Source organism: Felis catus, chromosome B4 (assembly GCF_018350175.1).
Source record: "Felis catus isolate Fca126 chromosome B4, F.catus_Fca126_mat1.0, whole genome shotgun sequence".
Classification (NCBI taxonomy): Eukaryota; Metazoa; Chordata; class Mammalia; order Carnivora; family Felidae; genus Felis; species Felis catus.
This window is the reverse complement of record NC_058374.1, coordinates 89,455,308-89,481,147: the sequence shown is the minus strand read 5'-3', so window position 1 is coordinate 89,481,147 and position 25,840 is coordinate 89,455,308. Positions and strand designations below refer to the sequence as shown.

The following is a 25,840-nucleotide window of genomic DNA, read 5'->3' as shown; positions in this document are numbered from 1 at the left end:
AGTGCAATCAGCCTTTCATCTTAGAATCTGGCATCCGTACTGTAATACATGGGAGACTTAGGTCATGATGACCTTTCTCCAAGTGGTCATTCCCTGGAGGAAACCAGGAGATAAGGTGATGAAAAAAACTTGGTTGGTAGGAAGGTTCTAGAATGGTAGGAGACAAGAGTTTAGGTCAAAGAGCAGCAACTTCTTTTTGGTCTGAGTTACACAACTCAGTCCCCTCATTTCCTACTCCCATCCATATTCTCTCACTTTTTATAACTTGTAACAAGATCTAGTGTGAATACAAGATAAAATTACAGACTATGAGGCACTTAAAAAGGGGACTTTGGGGGCGCCTGGGTGGCGCAGTCGGTTAAGCGTCCGACTTCAGCCAGGTCACGATCTCGCGGTCTGTGAGTTCGAGCCCCGCGTCGGGCTCTGGGCTGATGGCTCAGAGCCTGGAGCCTGTTTCCGATTCTGTGTCTCCCTCTCTCTCTGCCCTTCCCCCGTTCATGCTCTGTCTCTCTCTGTCCCAAAAATAAATAAACGTTGAAAAAAAAATTTTTTTAAAAAAAGGGGACTTTGCCTATATTCATCTTTTCCTTTTAAATTTCAAGAAGATGAAAAGGGAATCAATAACATTTACACTGTCCCTTTTGCCTAGCATCCCTTTTTTCCCCCATCAGTTTCCTCATCTGTAAAAAGGGGAAAGTAATAGCCCAGTTCAATACATAGTTTAGAACAATGCCTAGCACAGAGAGAGCCCTATAGAAGTGGTAGCTATTACTGTTTTTGTTATTATTAGCCATAGCAGTATACTTCATTAGGTTATTTCTCAAGTAAAATCAATGTCTCTGGGAAGGAAAACAAACAAACAAAAAAGTTTCCCAAACTGGTTTAACCAGTTTCTAGAGTCCAACAAGGCATGAGATGTGACAACAAATACTGGCCCACTGAAACGACTGGGGTGGAGCTAGAAGGGTGGAGAAGTCCCAGAGGGTAAGGAAGAAGTGTCTGGGTGCAGGGGCAGCTAGGAGCATCACGCTCTGCGGATCCTTCCTCTGGAGCTCTGTGTTGGCTTTTCAGCCCTCGCTAGACTTCCCTACTCTTCCTCCAGGTCAGCACCAAGCTTATAAAGAAGACAGTTCCAGGGAGAACTTGATTTTTACAGATACAGCAAAAGCCCAATCTAAACAGTGTTCTCTGCTTCTTCCAACACAAATCCACAGCTCACAGTCTTTATGGAGCAGATACGTGACACAGTACGTGGTCCATGTCACCTTCCCCTCTGTTTCAGATAACTGACCTTCTCCAAGGGTCCTCTGCAACAAGTCATGTTTGGCTTGAAGTTTTGTGATGAGATTACTACCTTCCAAATACTCCCGGAGTTTCTGCAAGAGGAAAGATTCGTTTTTAACTTAAAAATATATATTTCTCAAGGAACTTCCCACAGGATACCTATAATCCAGCTCTTTTATCTTCTAGATCCTAGAACCTTGCTCCTTGGAGTGTAGTCTGAACAGAACAGCAGCACCAGCCATCACGTGGGGGCCCATCAGAGAGCGGAGGGAGTCTCAGGGCCCTCCTTCCCCAGACCTACTAAAATCAAAACCCACATTTTAACAAGCTCTCCTGGTGACTATATACATTAAAATTTAAAAGTAGTTTTATAGCAGGCCTCTTTAAATCTGTTGGCCTCTCAGAATTATCCAAGGAACTTTTAAAAAAGTGCTAACTCCTGGAGCACCCGGGTGGCTCAGTCAGCTGAGTGTCCGACTTCGGCTGAGGCCATGATCTCACAGTTTGTGAGTTCGAGCCCCATGTTGGGCTGTGTGCTGATAGTTCAGGGCCTGGAGCCTGCTTCAGATTCTGTGTCTCCCTCTCTCTCTGCCCCTCCCCTGCTCTCACTCTATCTCTCTCTCAAAAATAAAATAAAAACATTTAAAAAAAAAAAAAAAAAGAGAAGTACTGACTCCTAAATCCTATCTCAGACCAACAGAATCAGAACTCTGAGGGCAGACGAGGGTCCATATTTTAATAAAGGATCCCAGGTGCTCTGGTCAACTCTACAGGCTGTGTCTGGAGACCCCAGATCTGAGCCCCAAGAGTAGCTTGGGAAGTAACAGGCGCACCATGAAGTAGAACTGCTCAGTCTCCTGCTGGTTGGCTCTTCTCTTGGCGATACTGGGCTTACTCAGGTAGGTCTCAGAGACAGTAGACTTCACGGACTCTGTGGACCGACTGTGCTGGAAGCATTCAGAAACATCATAGTCCTCAATGGTGACCATATCTTGTATGGTCTGCAAGGTGGCTTCAGTTGTTTTCTTAACCTGGGAACAGGAACACATTTCGCACGTTACGACATTCTTTCGTGAATCACACGCTCAGTGAGAATCTACTCTGTCAGGCAGAGATGAGGACACAAGTCCTGCCCCAAGAAGTTCAGAGTCTACTAGGAAAGACAGACAGGTAAATAACACCCGCTGTCACCAATACAAAGACAGGCTCTCTTCTCCATTATCCTAAAGAGGTTATTACTTTGGATTTGAATCCTTAGAAAACTCATGTATCACTGGGTACTCTCTCAGTTACATTTTTTTTTTCAAATAACCTTTCCAATTGGAAGTGAAAATACACACAGAAAAATATGCATAAGTGTATTGCTTGATAAATTACCAGAGTGAACACTTGTGTGACCACTACTTAGATCAAGAAATATAGTACATTGTGAAGATCCTCTCATTTCTCCCAACTACAACACACCTCTTTTTCCTCCCCAAAGGTAGTCATTATCCTGATTTCTAACACTATATATTAGTTTTAGCCTTTTTGTACTTCATATGCATGGAATCCTATAGCATGTATGATTTTTGTCTTATTTTGTGCAACTTTATGTAGTAAGATTTATTCATTTCTTGGGAGTACAGTGTTTCATTGTGGAATGCTGGCTATTCATTGTAGGAATACCTCATAATTCATCCCTTTCACTGTTGATAGATGACTTATTTCTAGTTTTGGGCCACTGAGAGTAAGACTGCTATGAATTCATGCCATAGCATCCATGAGCAGAAGTGCTGCTTAAAGAGATTGTCAGACTGTTTTCCAGAATTGTTTTGATCTGTATTCCTACCAACACAGAGAATTCCTGTTACTCCACATCCTCAAGAATTGGTATTATCAGTTTTTAAATTTAAACCACGGTGTTGAGTGTGCAGTGGTATCTTATTGTGGTTTTAATATGCATTTCTCTGATGACCGAGACTGAGCTCATTATAATATGCTTAAGGCAATTTGGATTTCCTCTTTTGGAAATACTTTGCTCAAATCTCTTGCTCAATTTTCTACTGGGTTATGAGTCTTTTTCTTACTTATTTGTAGATATGGTTATGAGTCTTTTGTTAGTTATATGTGTTGCAAATATCACACTGTGCTCTGGCTTTTCACTTTCTATAGTATCTAGATGAACCATTAATGTAATCAATTTACCAATCTCTTCCTTTATGATTAATGGTTTTTGTGTCCTATTTAAGAATATTTTCCTATCTCAGAGCCATAAAGATATTATTCTATGTTATCTTCTCGGAGTTTTTTTTTTTTTTAATGTTTATTTATTTATTTTGAGAGGGGGAGAGAGCGTGAGCAGGGGAGGGTTAGAGAGAGAGGGGCAGAATTGCAGGCAGGCTCCACACAGTCAGTGGAGAGCCTGAAGCAGGGCTTAAACTCATGAATCTGACCTGAGATCATGACGGGAGCTGAATGAAATCAAGAGTCAGAAACGTAACCAACTGAGCCACCCAGGTGCCCCTCTTCTAGGAGCTTTTTAATTTGCCTTTTAGTTTTGCTGGTTGTTTCCTTCGCTGTGCAGAAGCTTTTTATTTTGATGAGCATTTTTATTTTTTGAGAGAGAGAATGCATGTGGGGTAAGGGGCAGAGGGAGAGGGTGGAAGAGAATCTCAAGCAGCCTCCACGCTCAGTGTAGAGCCCAAGGCAGGGCTTGATCACACAATCATGAGATCATGATCTGAGCTGAAATCAGAGTTGGATGCTTAACCGACTGAGCCACCCAGGTGCCCCTATTCCTTATATTTTTAAGAGTAACCCCCCATCTTTAGAAATTGCTTTTAGCATGAGTCTGCGGGTGGTGAACTGTTTCTGTAGACTAGAAAATGTCTTTTATTTCACTTTCACTTATGAAACTTGTTGGCAGTTTATTTTCTTTCAATACATTGAAGATACCACTGTATTTTCTTAAGGCTTCTATGTTCCTGTTGAATGAGAAGTTTGCTGTGAGTCTATTGTTACTTTCCTTGCTTCTACAGGTGCTTTTAAAGTATCTTACAGTTTTACCATGATGTGTTTACATAAGGATTTTAAAAAATACATTCTACCTGGATTTCTTTGGGCTTCTTGTGTGATATTTTTCATAAACTCTAATAAATTTTCAGCCTTTATCTTTGTAAATATGGTCTCTCTTTTCTATCATTTTCCTTTCTGGGAATTTAATTAGTACATAACACATGACTGTGTTCTCTATATCTCTTACCCTTCTCTTTGCATTTTCTACCCTTTTGTTTTTCCATGCTGCATTTTAATTATTTTCTTCTGATTTGTCCTCCACTTTGATAATCCGCTCTTCAGCTGTGTTGAATCTGATGTTAAAATCATCCACTGATTTGTTAACTTGGGCCACTATAGTTCTCATTTTTAGAATTTCTATGCAGTACATTTTGAAATCTGTTCTTTCACTGTTAATAGGTTATAGTTCTCTGCCAAAATCTAAGCTTGGCTTTTATCTCCTTGAACACAGTGAGTAGCTCTTTTACAGTTTGTTTCTGATACCCTCAATATTTGGAGCTCCTGCAGGTATCTCTCTGTGATATCTGTCTGCTGGACGTTTTGGTAGAGTTACTTGAAGCCCAGGGTGAAGCTACCATCTTCTAGAGAGAATGTCTGTTTATTTTTCCAAAATAATCTGGGCACTGATAGTTCAGAATCAGTGGGTTTTATTCCTGTTCAAAAACATTTGATGCTCTTCCTTTTGGGAACATATGGTTCCCTGTGCCATGGGCTTCAGGCTTGGCCAGGCACCTTGTCCAGGACAGTGAAATGTGAAATGATCAGCAGAGTGACTTGGTTTACTATTACAGGAGGGAGAAAGAGTTTCAATTACTCTTGTCTTTTAAACAAGAAAATATCGTTTAGAGAAGAAATAATGGCAACCAGTGTTAGTTTCGATGCTTAAAGAGGGCATGTGATAAAATAAAACAAAAAACACAAAGAAATTTAACAGACTTGGTCATTATTGCTGGGGATACGCATAATGCAAAGGAGAGATATTACTGGAAAAGAACAGATTAATGGTTACTTTAAAAAAAACCCAATGCTGTAAGTGGTTGCTTTAAGAAGTCATGATTACATATTTATAGCCTGAATGAAAACACTCACCACCCTAGAGGTGACATCAGCAAGACGAGAAAATGGGAGATCCCCTGCTCCTATTCCCTCTTGCCCCACCACAACAATGATCTGGCAGCCATCTGTGGACAGAAGTGCATTTGTGGGAGCTTTGGGGTCCAGGTAGGAACGTGTAAAACTTTGGTGGAGCCCAGGACTGAGGAGGACCAATTTGAGAAAGTAGGCATGGGCCCAGGTGGGAGGCTTGCCAACCATAGTCCTGGCTACTGAGCCAGAAACAGCCAAGTCCTGCTGTGGGCTTCGTAACAGTCTTGTCTGGCTTCGGTCCTGCCATCAGAAGTACCTGCCAAGGGACCCATGAGGAGTCACACTTACCTGCGCCTCAGGTAACAGGCCTGCTGACGTTGGTCCTAGCTGTGAACTGTGTAGAAACCCATGATGCAGTTCCAGTCCCTCTCAGCACTGGTCATGGAGCTGTCACGCGTGTTCAGTGACTTGCTAGGAAGCATGTTTCTCAGTGCTCCTGGAGGCAGACCTGCTGACCTCAGTCCATCTGCAGATCTTGAAGTGGCCCCGTAACCTGGCTCCAGGTGGGAGACGTGTCTGTCTGTGCTTCTGCCTACCTTGGTCCTGGCTATGGACCCTGAAGTGGACCTGTGCTTCTGTGCCAGCTGCATTCATCTGTGGTACAGGGCCAGTCCCGCCGGCCAAGAACCTGTCCAGGTAATTGAAGGGTGCCACACCCATTCAAGCACCTGGTAACAGACACACTGTGGACCAACCGTGGGTCTTGAAGTGAACCGTTGTCCCAGCACCAGACTTACTGACCCAGGTCTTGGAGGCAGTACCATCCGCCCTGGGGCTAGACAGGATCCACACCCATCAGGGCCCATGGTAACAGGCCCACAAACTGTGGACCCGGCGGCAGCTTCGTGATTCCCTGCCATTGTTAACAACACTGCTTTTTTTTTTTTTTTTTTTCTTTTCTGAACTTTCTTTTCGGAAGCAAGAGTGTCACGGTTAAATTTGGAATTGTCATAAAAAATAAAGGATGTGACAGAAAACACCAAACACGATGGCTGGGACTACATATTACCCCATGGGATGTTCTCGACAAAGAATAACACCAGCTTCTGACACACTAGTCATGTTAATAAGTCACAGGAGGGAATATAATGAGGCAAATATGAAATAGCTGATACGAGGCTTGTAATGACTCCCCATCAGCAGCAGGAAAACGCAGTGAGCTTTGGCAGGAGAGGCCAACAACGTGACAAGGAATGAAGAAAAACCTAAAGAATGTACCGCAGTGGAGGAGTGCCCAGGTGGCTTGGACTCTGAGATGACAATCCAAATGAACCGTGGAGAAGAGGGGACTGTGGCGGGCTTCTGCAGACTGGCTCTTTTGCCTTTTTACTCACAGGACCTTACAATCATCGGAGAAGACAAAACAGTTGTTTTGGTTTCATTCTCTAAACACACTATTCGTTTCCCAGGGCTGCTGTGAACAAGTCCCGCATGCTGGGGAGCTTTAAACAACAGCAGTTTATCGTCCCACGGGTCTGGCGGCTACAAGTCTGAGGTCAAGGTTCTGGCAGGCTTGGTTCCTTGTGGGCACCACGAGGGAAGGTCTAGCTTGAAGATGATCATCTTCTGTGTCTCTTCACACGGCCTTCTCTGTTTCTGCACGCAAATTTTCTCTTTTTATAAAGACACCAATCACGCTGGATGAGGGTCCACCCTACTGACCTCACTTTAATTACCTCTGTGAAGACCCTGTCTTCAAAGTCATATTCTGAAGTAGTGGGGGATCAGGACTTCAACATATACATTTTGGGGGAACACGGTCCAACCTCTAACACAAACATTATTTTATGACACCGTGCCTTGCACCTTCCTCAGGCCCATTCAACCTTTAAGACTCATCAATCCATGTGTGAAGATGGCTCCCAGCTCTGCCTTCCCTTCCCCACCTACCTACTTACTTCTTGCCATCACTGACCTCAGATGCATTTCACTTACAGCACTGTAGCATTTCAGATGTGTGAAATATTACCGCACAGAGACCACACACGCATGTGCACACACACAGAGACCGGATCAGTGCCAGAGTTAACTAGCCAAGGGTATAGCGCCAATACTGCCAGCACAGGGCACAGAAGGCAGGAGCAGAAGCAGAGCATCTTGCCATGACACCCCTCGCTCCTGGTACAGAGAGATGCCAGTGACCTCGCCTGTGCTGGATAATGAGGAGTGCGATGCCAAACCCATTTCTCACAAGCACCTACCTCACTGTTTAGAGGGCGATGTTGGCCATCTACAGGGGAAGCAACTTGAGTTTAGAGCCAGCTTATTAATCTTTGTATCTCTAGTCACTAGCACAGTGCCTGGGACAGAACAGATCATCCAAAGGCTTCACTAAATGAATGGTAGAGGTTGAAGTCATCCTCTTTGCAAATCCACAGTCATCAAAGCAACACTCAGCACAAGCCAGCAACACGCACTTCCGTGAATATCAGCCATCCTGAGCTCGCCATCCTTTCTAGGGTGCCCTAGCCCATGACTCACTTCTAGACCCTTTCTAGAAACTCTCCTCACTCTGCTTGGTATTCTTCTGGATCAAGTTGCTTCCTGTGGGAAGTTAAAGCTTATCTGAAACCACACACACACACACACACACACACACACACACACACGCACACACACGCACACACACTGCTTCTAAAAATAAGTGTTTACAGTGAAAGACAAATGATCCCTGTTTTCAATTTTGGCCCAAGATGATACTATCGTTTAATGGATAAATGGCAGTTATCTTTTCTTAGGCTTCTACTGTTAACTTCATCAACAGAAAATTGCAGGTAAGTTAGAAACATTTAAATAAATTAAAAAATACTTAAGCAAAAATGAAGTTAAAGCCACAGAGAAGATCAGAAATAGTAACTATGATTAAGTAGTTATCAAGCTCCACATCTTATACCAGGTCTTAAAAGCATCTGATAATTGTCCATAATGGTTTGATCACAGATTTACATGACTTGGGATTCTGCTGTAGTCAATGATATTATGGGAATGTGATTCTTGAGGGAAATATGACTTTTCAACCCTGAGGTAGATAACCAAAACATCTCTTACTTCCCTCAATTACCCAGGCCATGAAAATTGTTTCAAGGTTTACGTAAAATCTTGTTCATTACAGTTGAAAATATCCTGTGTGAGGAATATATTTTTAGAATAGTCTGTGAATTATTCCCTAGTAAACTGTCAGTGAAAGATTTTAAATAAAGCAAGGAAAATTTATATGGGGCTGTCAGTTCATTACACAGTGTTGCAAATTAATTGAGGAATCACAGCTTTCTCTCTTTTCCATTCCCTTCAAGGGGCTAAACGTACTATAACTTAGAAGAAACTCATTTTATACGTGAGATTTTAGTCATAGCACTGAAGTAAAATGCTTACGGAAACTATTTTCTGGACAAATATTGGGACAACTGGTCTGAAAATCGGGCAAACTACTTAAAACTAAGGCTGAACTAAAAATACGAAAGGTATAATCGCTCTAGTTCTACAATTCATTCTCCTTTTCTTTGGCTGTGTGTAGGTAAAGGACGGAAAGAGGAACTCTAAGAAAAGGGAAATATAGTTGTATGGGGAATTACTCCAGAGCTAGCTTTGAAAGAAAGGAGCAAAGAGAATGTCCCCTAAGCTGAAATCCCTGTAACAGATGTTAAAAACGAACTTTAAGAACATGTGTGAGATGGTGTGACATTAGATTAGAACACGTCTGGAGAATATTTATAGTGACAAAGGTACAGATGATTATTCAGATGTAAGTTGCTTTGAAAGTGTTGTGTTTAAAAGTAATGTTTACTAATGTTTCAAATAAAAAACTTAACGAAAAAGAAAACAAGGGATACCTGGGTGGCTGACTCAGCTAAGCAGCCAACTCTTGATGTCAGCTTAGGTCATGTCACAGTTTGTGGGATGGAGCCCTAAGTAGGGCTCTGCACTGACAGCACGAAGCCTGCTTGGGATTTTGTCTCTTTCTCTGACCCTCCTTTGCTTGCGTGCATGTGCGCGCACACACACACACACACACACACTCTCTAATAACTAAAAAAAAAAAAATGGGAATAAAGCGTGGGCAGCAGGCTTTGTTAATTCCATGTGCACAACCCACAGTGGCACTAATAAATATTTGTCGGCCAGCCACCTGGAACTTGAAATCGTGAAGATTGAGGTACCAGGGATATGAGAGTGTAGCATAATGAGACTGAAGGCTCATTTTATAAGGCTTGCCCTGTAAAGTTGTGAAGTGACAAATTATAAATGGGTATCCACCCCAAATTCAGTCAAGCCCTTCTCAAAACTTATTCAGCTTTTACTATGTGCGAGTATCCTGAGGTCATTTCACAAATGCTTCTCTTTGTTCTAAGGCCTGTGCTGCAAGCTCAGATATCTTCAAGGGCCAAGGAAGTGATGAAAACGAGGCAAGCGGGCTGAGTGGGGAGCATGGCAAACAGGAAGCACATGCTCTGTGTCTAAGTGGAGCATCTTCGCTCAAGCCAGTCATCACCTCGCAGAAATGCAGGTCTAGTGTGATCAGACTTTCTAAATGTTTAGAAGCTGGAAATAGATATTTTTACTCCCAACTTCTAATTTAAAATTTTTTTAATGTTTATTTATTTTTGAGAGAGAGAGAGAGAGAGAGAGAGAGAGAGAGAGAGAGAGAGAGAGAATGAATGAGAGAGCGAGCAGGGAGGGGCAGAGAGGGAGACAAAGAATCCAAAGCAGGCTCCAGGCTCTGAACTGTCAGCACAGAACCCAACACGGGGCTTGAACTCACGGACTGTGAGATCATGACCTGAGCCGAAGTCAGATGCTTAGCTGACTGAGCCACCCAGGTGCCCCCAACTTCTAATTTTTAAATGACAGCAACTAAGTTTTAAAAATCAAATGCTGTGGAGCAAACAAAATGTATCCATGGCCTGTAGGCTCTTAGCATGCAAATTCCCTTCTAAGAAGGCTTCCTACAGTTTTGAATGGTGTCCATTATTCGTAGTTGTTTAAAATTTGGTGAAAAGGTTCGTGTTCTATTTAGCTACACTGTCCATGCTTTTGTAAACTTGGATGAAATTCCCTTTCAACTTTTATCTCTTCGCTGGGCAGTCATTATTATTTTTAGTTAGGCAAACTCTCTCTCTCCAGTGAATTCTGGACTTTGTGTATAGCTGTTTGGGCAGAGGCAGAGAATTATACAGAATTATACATGTTTCTTTACTTGTATACTTTGATCTGATAGTGACAGGTCACTTTTCTGACCTCTATCAGTGAGGTCTGCCTCCATCAGAGGCACATTCTCTATTTCTGGTAGAGAAAAGTGCTATACAGGACTCCAAAATTGGCAACGATTGCAATTTTGTTCCCACGTTCCGGCTCTTATTTTTTACGTGATACAAATGACTTGTTATGGTTTGGCTCTCATGCTAGATAGATGCTGTGACATTCATCTCTGTACTCTCCGCACCTGGCAAAATACGGGGAACGTAGAAGTTGTTGAACAAATATTTATTGTACTGAAATGAACGGACCCACAGTAACAAAACCCCTCAAGTCAGCTCTCAAGGTCTCTCATCATCTGACTTGAGCTTCACCTTTGGCTCTTCCTCAGGGAGGAGCTGGACGATGACCAAATCGCTCTGGGAAACCAAGGTTCCTCCAGGGCATCTTGAAATATAGTGAAACATTGTTTCCTCCTTCTATACCAATGGAAATCTATCGATTGTCAAAAATTCAATTTAAATCTTCCTTTCAATGGGAATCCCATTCCATGACAATGAATTTGTTCCATATCCAACAGATCATAAACCACTAGTCACGCTCATCAGAAACCTCAAGACAACATAATTCATTTGTTACTACAATAAATCTTTTAATTCTCAGAAAGCACTGCCTGCCACTATCAGCAGGACACTGCTTTTCTACATTGTGCCCAAAAGGGCATACGTGAAGGGTCAAAAACTCAAAGGCCTGCAGAAGCCAAACGGGCGACAGAAACGAACAGTCCAATGGAAGAAAACTGGGAGCTGAACGGCTATGGCAAAGTGGAACTCAAGTTCCCCAGCTCTTCCCTTTGTGAGGCAATCGGCGGTCAGTCACCAGACTCTCATTTTTAACAGGCAAAAACTGTGGCAGGCACACAAAACAGGTCTCTGGGCCGCCAGTTTTGACCCTGGGCACAACACATTCTTTTCCTAGAGTTTAGAGGCTGTTTCCAAATAAAACAGCAGGAGGATATGCAAAAACAAAAACAAAAACAAAAACACCACCACAACAGGAAGTCATTCGACATACAAACTGTAGGTCTATCAGGATCCAATAAACTGCATTAGGCAAGTATTTTGTGATGCCTCCACAAAACTCTAAGCTCTAAAACACTTCAAGAAGAGCAATAAAGGCTCATTTGTGGGACTTTACACAGCAACTGAAGACTTCATCACATGGCTGCATCTTAAACACACATGTTTGAATAAGGGGTGGTCTGGTTCTTCTAGAAAGAATGGAAGCCAGAAAGCTGCAACGCATTTTGACCAAACTATACTGGTCTAGAAACACATCACTCTTTCTGAACAGAAACAAGTAACGTGTTCATGTAGCTAAAAACATCCCAGTGGGATTAAAATAAAAGAGAGTACACCAAAGTGAATTTTGGTAATTCATTTCATCAAGGTGAATTATTATTGTTTTCTTTTTCTATCTCACATTCCTTCCTTTCAGGAACTGTCTCTAGAAAAACATGTTTCTGTTGGAGCTGTCAGCCAAAGGGCTCTATGAATGAGCACAATATGTAAGGTGATCAATGACAGAATCCCATTTCTTGCGTGTATTGGTTGGTCCAGAAGTATGCATGACTTAACTCAGGACAATAAAGGATCCTAGTTCAGGGATAAGGACAGTGGGATGAGGTGAGATGGCAAGCTATAGGACCATGTAGCTTTGGCTATCCCAATTTGAGGGAAAACAACTACCGACACATACGAAAATACAATTTCAGAAAACTAGAATGCTTATGAAAGAAATTGAAGAAGACACAAAATAATGGAATTCCATGCTTATGGACTAGAAGAACAAATATTGCTAAAATGTCGATACTACCCAAAGCAATGTACATATTCAATGCAATCCCTATCAAATACCTATCACTTACGCTAAGCAAAATTAGAGAAAGACACAAATATATGATTTCACCCACATGGGGAATTTAAAAAACAAAACAGATGCACATAAGGGAAGAGAAGCAAAAATAATATAAAAACAGAGGGGGAGACAAACCATAAGAGACTCTTAAATACAGAGAACGAACTGAGGTTTTCTGGTGGGGTGTCGGATGGGGGTAAGGGCTAAATGGGCAAGGGGCATTAAGGAGGACACTTGTTGGGATCAGCACTGGGTATTATATGTAAGTGATGAATCACTAACTTCTATTCCCGAAATCATTATTATATGTTCACTAACTTGGATTTAAGTTGAAAAAAAAAAAATACAACTTCAAAGTAATGAAAAGAGAGATTCCTGATAATATCATCGGAACACAGATCCAATCATTCCCGAGGCTATGCAAACATTGACCACTAAATAAACTTTCTGACTTGAGTAAGTTTGATTTGGGTTCCTGTAAATGATAACTGAGAGCCTTAGAAACATATGCAGTTCATATTTTATTTAACAAGAATGTGGATCCAATTAAATTAATTTCAGAAACAGGCAGCTGAATTGTATGACTGCTTTCTGGTTCGACATATATTTATAATTCACATTTTATGTTCTATCCATTTAAATCCAGTAATGTCAGCAAATAAATAGTTTCCTATTCTCACTCAAGTGCTATTTTAAAATAGGATTTCTGTACTAATTGTATAAGTACTGCCATGTTCAGTACCAAAAATTTAGAGAACACATAAAAGCAAAGTACTAACTTCCAAAAAAGTTAGGATTAAATTAACACGTCAGTCAAAAGTTTTATTTCACACACTATTGTATATTCTTGGACCCATGTTGAGTTTAATCATTTATGGGAACTGTTTTCCACGTGAACTATGAATTTAAGAATAAAATGTGTGTTTTTTCATGAGTATGCCGTGGATCCCTGGTGAAGAATTCATCTCTGGTAGACTACAGAATCTTTGCATTCATCCTCTACAAAGAGAGTATTCTAGGAACCACGATTTAGCTAAAAATGCCTGATGAAGAGACGCGTTTGGAATACTAAATATGCCTAGGTCACGAGCACATGCCTTCCAGTCCCATTAGAATTCAGATTCCCTGCGGGGCAGAGAGTATACTCACCTCCTCATTCTCGATTTTCAGCGTGGCCAGCCGGGACTGCAGCTGCTGGTACCTGAGCATGAGCTCTGCCTGGACTGGTTGCTGAGCGCTGACCTGACACACCTGATGGGGAATCAGAAACCGCAGTTATAACAGGGCCAGCAAGCCACCCTCCAGAGGCAGGGTTCTCCTGCTCAGATGCTGCACGAGTCACGCTGACCCGCTCAAGATTCCAATTACGTATTTCCTTCCAAGAGGCGCTTTGACACTTCAGTTTTAAACACGGACTTGCTATGTCAGGGGCAAGGGCAGAACGCAGCTGTGGGGCCTGGGGATGGATGACGGGGAAGACAGCAGCTGCAGGAAGCTTCGCTCTAAAAATGGGACACTTGCTGGAGAGTGAGCTCTGATCTTGAGGTCTCACTTGTGGGAATTCTGAATGCCTATGGGGCAGGGGGCAGAGGGCAGAGTGCAAGGGATGATCCAAACGAACCACACAGGCAAAAGGAGGGGAGGCCACAGAGCCTCCTAGTGACAGTCAGACGGGTACCTGTGTAACGTTACTAACCCTCAGCTTCCTCATCTGTAAAATGGGGATAACAGGAGTTCCTACACCATGGGGTTGTGGTGGGGATGGAATGAGTTAATGTACACAAAGCACTTAGAACACTGTCTGGCACACAGTAAAAACTCAGAAGACGTAACTATTATCATCTTTTAACCATGGCTTGCTTCACCAACATCGGCCACATCACGTGATTCATCATGAACGTGAAGAGGCCCCTTGTAGTCTTTGGCAGAAAGATATTTTGGCTATGGTCTCAATTACGGATAAGGTCACAATTAGAGCCTTTTAATTTTATTATATTTAGTTCATTAAAATTGCACCAGAAGCAAAATCGTTTCTTTTCATCTTCCTTGTCATAGAAATGCTCCAGCAGATGGGGGTTTCCTTTAACGGAGTCTCCGAAACATCACAGAAATTATTGCTCCCTGGCAGAAGAGGCCATAAAAAAAAAAGGGCAACTGACTCATTTTATTAAAAATAATAATAGTTAAAAAAAAAAAAAGGAAAAAGTACTAACTCAACTGAAGTCACTTATTTGTGATATTTTATCATTGTGTATATTTGACATATCCATAACTAAAAAATATAACGGTAATCATTTGGTTTTGGAAACACAACTCTGGGTAGGATAAGCCACTTGCCTGTCAAACACACATGCTATTGGCAGAAAAACTGCTCACCATTTCTAATCGAGTATTTTACTCTATCAAACCGAGCAAATATAATATTAGGTTAGAAATGCAGCATGCGCACATATAACTTATAAGTATTAACACTAGGTGTCTCAGAAAAAAAAAAAGATGACGTTGAAGAAATCTGTCATGGCTATTATATCTATTTTTAAAACCATACTGTCACCACAATGAGCTAAAATTGAGTTGTTAATCTTTGAGTATTGTTTTGCACAGCTGGGATACCAAGTGCTGTATAGCGTGCTCATTAATTGGGTCTTCTTGTTTTCCCAGCCGCAGACAATAAAATATACCACTGTAACTCATGAACGGATTAGGTGGATTTTTTTTCCCCTTGGGTAAAATAGGACAGAAAGCTAAATTCATGTAAAGAACCCAAGATACAATATATCATGTCTAATGTTCATTTTACCAGTTTGGAGACAACTACAGTCTTAAATAAATGTTCTGCATTTTTTCCCCCTCTCTCCCATTCTCCTGCCATTTACAATTATTTTTCTTTGTGAAAATCTTTAAATCAACATCACAGGGAGTCTTCAGGTAGATTCTACTGGGCCAGCAAAATAGTTCGTTCTGAATTTAAATTGGAATGTCTAGAGGTAGAGGTAGGACGAATTCTGAGATGGGTTAGTGCTTACAAAAAACTGAGTTTGCACGTAGGTTTGGCCTTTGTAGGCATTTCACCCAAAAGTGGTAATGGCTGATATTAGCATATAACTATGCTAAGATCCCATGCAAAGGCAGGAGAGAGAAAACAACTGAGAATTCTGACAACTGGTGGGGTACAGCATGTGAAGAGTAACTAAGTCAAAAGACAATTCATTAATTTTAAAACAATCAATTACTGGGGCACCTGGGTGGCTCAGTTGGTTAAGCATCTGACTTCCGCTCAGGTCATGATCTCATGCTTCCTGAGTTCAAGTCATGCATTGGGCTCCCAGCTCTCAGTGCAGAGCCCACTTTGAATCCTCTGTCTCCTTCTCTCTCTGTCCCTTCCCCACTCATACGCTCTTTCTCTCTCAAAAATAAATAAACATTACAAAAAAAACATATATATATATATATATGTCAACCACTGACCTCATCACCCATGTGAGACTGAAACTCAAACTTCATCGGTGGACAGAATGCTGCAGGATACATCTCCATGAATCTCTGTTTATCACTCCGGGGCTCCAAATTGTCAACTGCATTCTCAATAATGTCTAAGCCTTCATGTCTGGAAGTTTCAAGATTATACTCTGCAGAGAGGTATGTTCTCAGGGCTCTGTTCAGACTTGCATGGTAGCCAAGATCACAGCACTTAAAAAATAAAAGAACACCATATATGAAAATTAACTCAAAATGGATCAAAGACCTACACGTGACAACTACAACTATAAAATGCTTAGAAGAAAACACAGGAGTAATCCTTGATGACCTTGCATTAGGCATTGGTTTCTTGGATACAGCATCAAAAGCACAAGCACCAAAAGAAAAAATAAATTGTTTGAAGACTTTTGTGCTTCAAAGGGCACTATCAAGTAAAAAGATAACCCACAGGATGGGAATTTTTTTTTGCAAATCATATCTGATCTAAAAACTTTGTATCCAGAATATATAAAGAAATCCTACAACTCAATAATAAAAAGACATATAGCCCAACTAAACAATGGGCAATGGAATTGGACAGACATTTCTCAAAAACACATACAAATGGTCAACAAGCACATGAAATGATGCTCAACATCATTAGTCATCAGGGAAATGCAAATCAAAACCACAAAGAGATACCACATCACACCCACAAGTATGATTATAATGAAAAAGACAAATAACCGGCATTGGGGAGGATGTAGAGAAACTGGAATTTTTATACACTGCTAATGGGAATGTGATATATTGTAGCCTCTTTGGAAGGGTCTGACAGTTCATCAAAGAGTTAAACACACAGTTAACATATGACTTGGCAATTCCATTTCTAGTAATACATACAAGAAAAGTAAAAAAAAATCCAAAAAAACTGGTACATCAATGTTTAAAGCAGCATTATTTTTTAAAGTGTTTATTTATTTTTGAGAGAAAGAGAGAGAATGAGTGGGGGAGGGACAGAGAGAGAAGGGATAGGGGATTCACAGTGGGCTTTGTACTGACAGCAGGGAGCCTGATGTAGGGCTTGAACTCACGAGGTCATGAGTGGGATCATGACCTGATCCACAAGTCGTGAGATCATGACCTGAGCCAAAAGTTGGACGCTTAACTGACAAAGCCACCTAGGTGCCCCTAAACCAGTATTATAAATAATGGCTGAAAAGTGGAAACAACCTAAAAATGTCCAATTGACAAAACTAAACATTATCCAGTCATACAAAAGAACGAGGTACTGATAACATGCTACATCATGGATCAACCTTGAAACATTATTTTAAGTGAATGAAACCAGCCATAAGAGACCACACCTTGTAGGATTCCATTTATATGAAATGTCCACAATAGGTAAATCTGTAGAGACAGAAGGTAGATTAATGGTTGCTAGGGGATGTAAAAACTGGGGTGATGGTGGTGGCTAAGGGGTATAGGATTTCTCTTTGGAGTAATGAAAATATTCTGTAAAGGACTGTGGTGACAGCTACACAACTCTGAATATATTACAAGCCAATTGTAGCCTTTTAAGTGAACTATATGGTATGTGAATAATATCTAAAGAAAGCTGTTAAAAAATAAAAGCAAAAGCAAATACTGAAAGGAAATAATAAAAAATAGCATTTAAGGTTATTTGTGCATGCTGATCCTACGATTTTTTTTGAAATCCATGTAGGATGCAAACATACTAACTGTAATGTTTTGGATCTGCATAATTTACTGAGGACTCAATAATAATCTGTACTCTTTCAGAAGTGAGAAAACAGCTTTGAATCTGCCAAAAAAGTTCAGGAATGCCTTCTTTCTTATCCCCAGAACAAAATTTGTAAATAAGAAATGACTGACAAAGTCCTTTTATCAGAGAGAGAATTTGGGGATTCTTAAATCTTCACTATCTTTAATTTGTATTTGCATTTATTTTCTTCATGTTGCATTTTAAGAGAATACAATTTTAAAAACATAACTGTGGATGTGCGTGCCTGTGTGTCTCAGTCGGTTAAGTGTCTGACTTCGGCTCAGGTCATCTCGCAGTTCGTGAGTTTGAGCTTCACGTCGGGCTCTGTGCTGACAGCTCAGAACCTGGAGCCTGCTTTGGATTCTGTGTCTTCCTCTCTCTCTGCTCTCCTCCACTAATGCTCTCTTTCTCTCTCAAAAATAAAATAAACTTAAAAAAATAACTCTGGATATTGGTCAGCTATAAATTACTGAAAGAATTTTAAATTTGTACATAAAAGCAATATAAATCTCCTAAAGAGGGAGTGGTTTTAAAAGGTACAAAACCAGGTCATCCCTATATTGTTCTAATGCAATCCAATCAATTCAATTTGATTCAGTTTAACCTAGTAATTAGATGTCTATTAGGTGCCTGGGAATTTGCTAGGCTCCAGGAATACGAAGACTGGAATACAGTAAAATGTAATTTCCATTCTCAAGGAATTCGAATATAAGTTGTCCATTACTTTGCTACTAAAAGAACACTAGAGGGGCACAAACGAAGTAACATCCACCAGGATATGAACCATCAGATCTGTTTTGTTTTTTTTTTAATTTTTTAATGTTTATTTATTTTTGAGACAGAGCATGAGCATGGGAGGGGCAGAGAGAGGGAGACACAGAATCCGAAGCAGGCTCCAGGCTCTGAGCTGTCAGCACAGAGCCTGAAGCAGGGCTCAAACCCACGAACCACAAGATCATGACCTGAGCCGAAGTCGGACACTCAGTGGACTCAGCCAGCCAGGCGCGCTCATCACTTCTGTTTTTATGAAGGTACAGATTCAATCACTGACCTGTCCTTTGACATGTCAACATATTTACTTCTACCCTCACACTCCAATTTCAGAATTATTAAATTTGGGATTTTTCTATGAAGACATTATAAAATCTTGCTGTTCAGAGTGTGGTCTACAGACCATCAGCATCACCTGAAGCTGATCAAAAATGCAGAATCTAAGGCCCCACCCCGATCTGCTGAATTATAATCTGAAGTTTAAAAAAAAATCCACAGGGGATTTATACATACATTAAAAGTTTTGAGAAGCACTACACTAAAACACTGATTTAAAAAAGGTCCTGTAGGGCACCTTGGTGGCTCAGTCGGTTAAGCATCTGACTTTGGCTCAGGTCATGATCTCACAGTTCGTGAGCACGAGTCCCACATCAGGTAAGCTCAAGCTTGGGGTTGAGCCATTTGGGGTAAGCATGAGCCCCACTTTGGATGAACACAAACCCCGCTTCAGTTGAGCCCCCCTTCTTTCTCTCTCCCTGTGCCTCTCTGCCCCTTGCTCACTTGTGCCCTCTATCTCTCTCTCTCTCAAAAAAATAAATAAATAAAAGGGACTGTAACCCTGTCCATTGGCGGTTATTTCTACTAGTGGGCAAGAGAATATCCTTGATTAAATATTATTTGATTTAAAAAATCAGAAAAATGCTATGTCACGTTTACAAATGCAAGCAGAATACAGTTGTGAAATGCAGCAGTCTCATCATTGATAAATTTCTAGCGGAATCGGCTGCACTCAAATATAGAGAATGATCTTCAGTTAATTAAAAAATTCTAGTTTCAGATGAACAAAGTCCTCTTTTATTCCTTTTGCACCTCAAAATCCATAAAGGTTCTGTGTAGCCATTTTATACACATCAGAGGGACCAAAAAATTATTCCACCTTTCAGTAATACCTCATCTTGTGAAAACAGGAATTGGGAAAGGAAACGGCCTCGTTTCTTTGAAATGTACTTGTGCTTCAAAACATACCACTATTCTGAAAGAAGACAGATTCAGCTTGATTATAATGAAGCTGCTTTATTTTAGGAGTACTGATCTCAGTGGGAGTTCATGGAAAATTGATATTAAGAGGAAGAAACAACTTAGAGAAAAGCACCCTCCACACAAACCAAGTGTCTTTTCAACAGAGAAAGGAAGAGCAAGGGGAAAAGAGAAAGAAAAAATAAATTCAACCTCCAACTACCTAATTGAGGTAGAGTTCTGAAAAATACATGTTAAGTTTGTATTAGTCCCAGACTTAAACTCAAATTTCTAAGAGTTGCTTCTTTGCGGGAGTAAATGTCAAAGTTAGGAAAGCACGGTGCATGCTTCGGCATCCAACTGGGGCCAGGTGGATTTGGTAGGTCTGGACCTAGTAAGGCAGCCTGGCTTTCAGCTGCGGTTTCCTAAGAGGCTGGGGAGAAGTATGCGTGTGGCTTCACACCCAATCCAGAAGGACTCCCCAGGTGTCTTCTGGATTTTGAATGCTATACCTCACCATAGAGTCTTCTGTGATGAACTTGGTGGACAATAGCCTTCTCTGATCCCTAGGGAGCTTATCAGTCTAGAAGATCGCTTAATTAGCATGCTTCTGTTACTTCTGATATGCAGCACTGTCTATGCTCTAGGTTTTTCACGCATCCTGGACTTTAAAAGAAACAATAAAACTCTCTTTCAAGGTCTCCTGAGACAGCAAAGCCAGTCACAGAATCGTCTCTTTTCTAAACTGGAAGCTAAATGACACTGGATATATTAAGATTCACGATACTTGGTTAAAAGGCCTCAAGTACTTCTATGGAGCTTATGAATTATTAATGACGATAAGAAAAGCCAGCTTCTGCACAAAGAGTTGAGTTATAACCCAAATGCCTTTCATGATGAAAATACATAAGAAACCAGTAAGATACTTCATGAAAACAAAACAGTGTTGTTCTGATGGGTGAAAACCTGAATGGACACATAAAATTATGGATTAAAATTGGGGAAGGAAAGAGTGTTGGAAGTAGAAGAGTATTCGTTTTCTAATATCCTAAGAGCTGTCAAGACATATCCCACTAGGTATTAGTCTAATCACCACAGTAAGCTAGCTTCTTTAGGCAAAAGGGTTGCAAATAGTATCAGAAGTAAAGATGAAATCCAGGTTTTGAGAACTGTGACAAACACTTCATCTTGCTCCAAAGGCTGAGAGGTTGGCTGATATATACTTGGTGGTTATACAGTCAGGTATAAATGGATCCCAGCTATTCAGGGAGAGAATTTGTTTGTATACACTCTTAGGATATGAGAAGCCCTACTGGGCAGAAGTTTGGTCCTAGATGGGAGTGAAGATAATGGCACTCCAAAGGAAACAAGTCCTACACGTGTTTTCGGAATAGTAATAGCCAATATCATTCGCAGGGCAGCCCCAAGCTCCTAGGTGACTGCAGGTGTCATGAGAATGGAGAGAGAAGGAACTCTTCTGCAGAAGTATTCTACCTTAACTTCATCATTCCTGCCTCCACCAGAGAGGCTTCCTTGATCTTTTGTCCTGGGTCCCGTCTCTGGCTTTTGGCTTTGGCTTTGACCATTCCAGAGTCCTGGGTATTGGGTAACGACTTGGTCTACCCCTTACTTTGAGTCTTTCTACAGTAGTGCAACCTGAGCAAACAATTGCAAAAACGGTTTTCACATAACCCAGGACCAGAAATAGGTAAGTTCACAGCTTTTTCAGATGTCAAATGAAGAAAGTTGATTTCTTCTGAATAAATTATCTTTGTCCCTTACTATTTTCCTCTCTAGCTATTCAGTACTTCACCTCAGAAACCACAAACTTGTTTTGTGAGAGATGGGCATCTTGTGGGACTGAACTGGATGTTTAAAATTCTACAGGCAACTTTTGCACACCTGCTCTCATGTCTGGGTTCCTGATGGTCCATAAAGAGCTGACAATTTAATTCTTGCTGCTGCTTTAATAACCACAGCCAAGCATTTAGCAAAACTTGTTCTGAGTTTCTTCTGTGCAACAAAAATGTCAAAATGGTACATCGAAATGGATACAAAGTAGGAAACAGGAGGAGAATGGAGGTTGCATATGCTTGAGCCAATGAGTAGGACCAATAATCCTTTGTGGCCTAATACATGTCCCGCTCCATGGGCACTTATTTTTCTCAGAGGAGCTGCCACCAGACGCATTTTATCTCCAGGACAAATCTCTGTAACCACCCTGAATCATCACAAAGAAGGAGAGAGAACAAAGCAAGCCCAGATAAATAGGTCAGGTGGTAAATGCTATGGAGAAGACAGAGGACTAGGGAGTGCTGGGGGAAAGGGTGTGGGTCTTTTATATAGGGCAGCTGGGTGCAACATGAATGAAAAGAAGGAATCTGCAAAGCTCTGGAAGAGTGTCCTAGACAATGAGTAGAAAGGGCCCAGACAGGAAAAAGTTTACAGGAGTCTGGGGAATAGAGACGCCAATGTACCCAAAGCATATGGTGACTAAAGAGGAAGTTGCAAAAGATGACACGGAGTGGCAGGTGGGCGCCAGTTCACATAAGGTCTTGGTGAATAGTTTAGATTTTATTCTGAAGACAATGGGAAGCCTTTGGAGAATTTTAAATAGGTATCAACAGGTCTGGTTTATATTTAATACTCTGGCTGCTTGGGAGGGGAATGGATTACTGATTGGAAGGTCTTAAGTGGAAGATGGGTAACATCTTAGAAAGCTAAGTGTAGGCAGGAGACGAAGAGCTTTGTCTAGGAGACAGCACAAGCAGCAAGAAATAGCAAGATTTGGGATATTTAGGAGGTACAGATGACAGGATTTGCTGATGCATTTATATGTGAGAAATGAGAGAACTGGGTTTTTGGTTTACGCAAATGGGTGGAAAGGCGTGCCACTTGCTAAGGTGTAAAAAATGGATGAGAAAAAGTTGTTATGTGCATGGAGAATGATGATGATGAAAGGGGAAAGGGAGATAAAAAGCTGAGCGTATGACATGTTCAAGATGCCCATTAGGCATCTGGTCAGAGATGTCCAGAAGGCAGTTGGATACAAATCTGAAGCCCTGCAAGATGATTAGGACTGGTGACAGAAATCCAGCAGCCATCAAGGCAAGGGACCAAGAGGTAGAAAGCCAAGGACCATGCCTTAGGCGACTTTCAACATTCACAGCCAAGATGGAACAACCAGCCCTAGAGACTTAGAGCAGCCTGTGCTGCAGGTGGAAAAGAGGCGGGTGCAGTTTCCTTTAACAAAGCCCATGGCATCTCCATTGGAAGGAACTTTTAAAGCCATCTACTTTAGTCATCTAACCCATTTCAGTTTTTAAATCCCCTTTCAATCACAAAAGGATAAAAACACACAAATCAGTTTACATGATAACTACGCTATCCTAACCCATTTACCATGATCTCTGTATCATCTTCCTAATAGGAGTTCAGGTCAAATGGGAGCTGCAGTATCCCAATTTGGCAGGTTTTCATGGATAAATCTTAATACTATTATGTATGGGCATACGTCAAACTAAGAAAAATCTGAACTCTGAATAAGCTGCTTTTTAATTAAACACATGTCTCTAGAGACAAAAGGATAAGGCTAAAAGCTTTAGCACAGAGGATTACTTAAAAATGATAAAGTAAACACGACATGCAGTATATGATGTAATCTAATTTCAATTTCATTCTGTATAAATGGCTAATAAAATACATGACAGATATCTTTACCAGGAAAATTAGTTGCAGGAGGGGATTATTCTGTTGCAGTATTCCATAAGAGTAACAAAGATTTATCCTTCATATGACAAGGTGACCTGCAAACTTTTACAGGGAGTAATTTGAAACTGTGAAACTATACCAAAAGATGACAAATACTTTATTATTACCGGGCAGGAGCCATGGGACAAAGTACCAATGGAATTCTACTGTTGAGGACTGTGTTCCTCTGAATACCTTTTGAGGATGGACTGAAAGAGGCCACATCACCAGTTGTTTTAAGAATTCCTTGGGGCACCTGGGTGGCGCAGTCGGTTAAGCGTCCGACTTCAGCCAGGTCACGATCTCGCGGTCCGGGAGTTCGAGCCCCGTGTCCGGCCCTGGGCTGATGGCTCAGAGCCTGGAGCCTCTTTCCAATTCTGTGTCTCCCTCTCTCTCTGCCCCTCCCCCGTTCATGCTCTGTCTCTCTCTGTCCCAAAAATAAATAAACGTTGAAAAAAAAATTAAAAAAAAAAAAAGAATTCCAGATATAGGGGCACCGGGGTGGCTCAGTTGGTTAAGCGTCCGACTTCCGCTCAGGTCATGATCTCACGGCCTACGGGTTCGAGCTCTGCCTCAGGCTCTGTGCTGACAGCTCAGAGCCTGGAGCCTGCTTCAGATTCTGTCTCCCTCCCTCTCCGCCCCTCCTACGCTCATGCTCTCTCTCTCTCAAAAATAAACAAACATTAAAAAAATTTTTTTAAGAATTCCAGATATATAGAAGGCTGAATTTGATTACAGATCTAGGTATTATGGGAAATGAGACTTGTGCTCTCCTCTCTTTTCTCTTAGCAAATCATAATCACTTGAAAATCTCCACATTCAATTACAAATATTTGTTGCCTGCAGAATTTTACTTCTGGGTTGCAATGCATCCCAATTATAACAGAATTAGTTACAGTCTTTTGTTTTCTTGTTTTTTTTTTTTCAACGTTTATTTATTTTTGGGACAGAGAGAGACAGAGCATGAACAGGGGAGGGGCAGAGAGAGAGGGAGACACAGAATCGGAAACAGGCTCCAGGCTCCGAGCCATCCGCCCAGAGCCCGACGCGGGGCTCGAACTCACGGACCGCGAGATCGTGACCTGGCTGAAGTCGGACGCTTAACCGACTGCGCCACCCAGGCGCCCCCTTTTTTTTTTTTTTTTTTTTTTTTGAGAGAGAGAGAGAATGAGAGAGAGAGAGAGAGAGAGAAGAGTGTGTGCATGTGCGTGCACAAGAGCAAGCAGGGGGGAGCAAAGGGAGAGGGAGAGAATTCCATGCACATTCCACACCCAGAGCAGAGCCTGACATGGGGCTTGATCCCACGACCACAAACAAGATCATGACCGGAGCTGAAACCAAGTGTGGGAAGCTTAACCAAATGAGCCACCCGGGTGCCCCAGTTACAGTCTTTTTCGCACTTATTGTTGGGGACACTAATGATCATTATGTGAAATCTTTTATTTATAAAACTACAATCTATTTTCCTTTATAATTATGCCTTTATTCTCCCAAACCAATTAAATTTCCTTTGGCCAATATTTGCAATATATTCCTTATAACAATATTTATAATATATTTCTTATAATTTACATTTATGCTTAAAGTAACATAATAAACATCCTTTATTGTTGTGAAATTAACTATATTCCATTTGCTACCTGATTTCAAGCTAAGAGATTGTGACTCTACAAACGAAAATTTACTTAGGACTTTCAGGGGAGAAACCATCTTAAACAGTCTTCTGCTTAAGTGACACTCTGGATTAACTAACAGTTCATTCTCTCAATCATAGGTCAGCAAGCTATGGCCAGTGGATTAAATCTAGCCCAAGGGCTGGATGTGGTAAATAAAGTTTGATTGCAACATAACCACACCCAATTGCTTACTTATCTATGGCTGCTTTTGCACTACGGTAATTGCGACAGAGACCATATGACTCACAAGGCCTTAAGTATTTACTATCTAGTCCCTTTCAGAAAAAGCTTGTCTACTTCTGCTCCAAAGCACAGTGACCAAGACCAAGGCCACTGTGAACACACACAGCCAGTAGGTGCTCTTTAATACTCTTGTACATTTTTTCTCCAACAATTCATCTACATGTTTCCCAGCCGATTGTAAAATATGTGCAATTTGTATTTATTATAAATTTATTAAATATTATAAATCTACTAAAATAGGTATTAAAGGAGCCTGGGTGGTATAATAGGTGGCTGGGTGGCACCTAAGGGTTCGACTTTGGCTCTGGTCATGATCTCACGG

General features: G+C 41.1%; 1 protein-coding gene across 8 annotated transcripts in view; it reads right to left on the bottom strand.

The window, feature by feature from the left end:
• Positions 1–25,840, bottom strand: part of SRGAP1 (SLIT-ROBO Rho GTPase activating protein 1) — a 289,170-nt gene that overhangs the window by 58,502 nt on the left and 204,828 nt on the right. For all 8 annotated transcript variants that reach the window (XM_045062022.1, XM_011284066.4, XM_011284067.4 and 5 more), the window contains exons 7-10: positions 16,066–16,287; positions 13,747–13,848; positions 2,118–2,315; positions 1,292–1,376 (exon numbers count right to left, since the gene is read on the bottom strand). In XM_045062022.1, the coding sequence (XP_044917957.1) occupies positions 1,292–1,376; positions 2,118–2,315; positions 13,747–13,848; positions 16,066–16,287 (607 nt within the window). The remainder of the gene's footprint in view (positions 1–1,291; positions 1,377–2,117; positions 2,316–13,746; positions 13,849–16,065; positions 16,288–25,840) is intronic.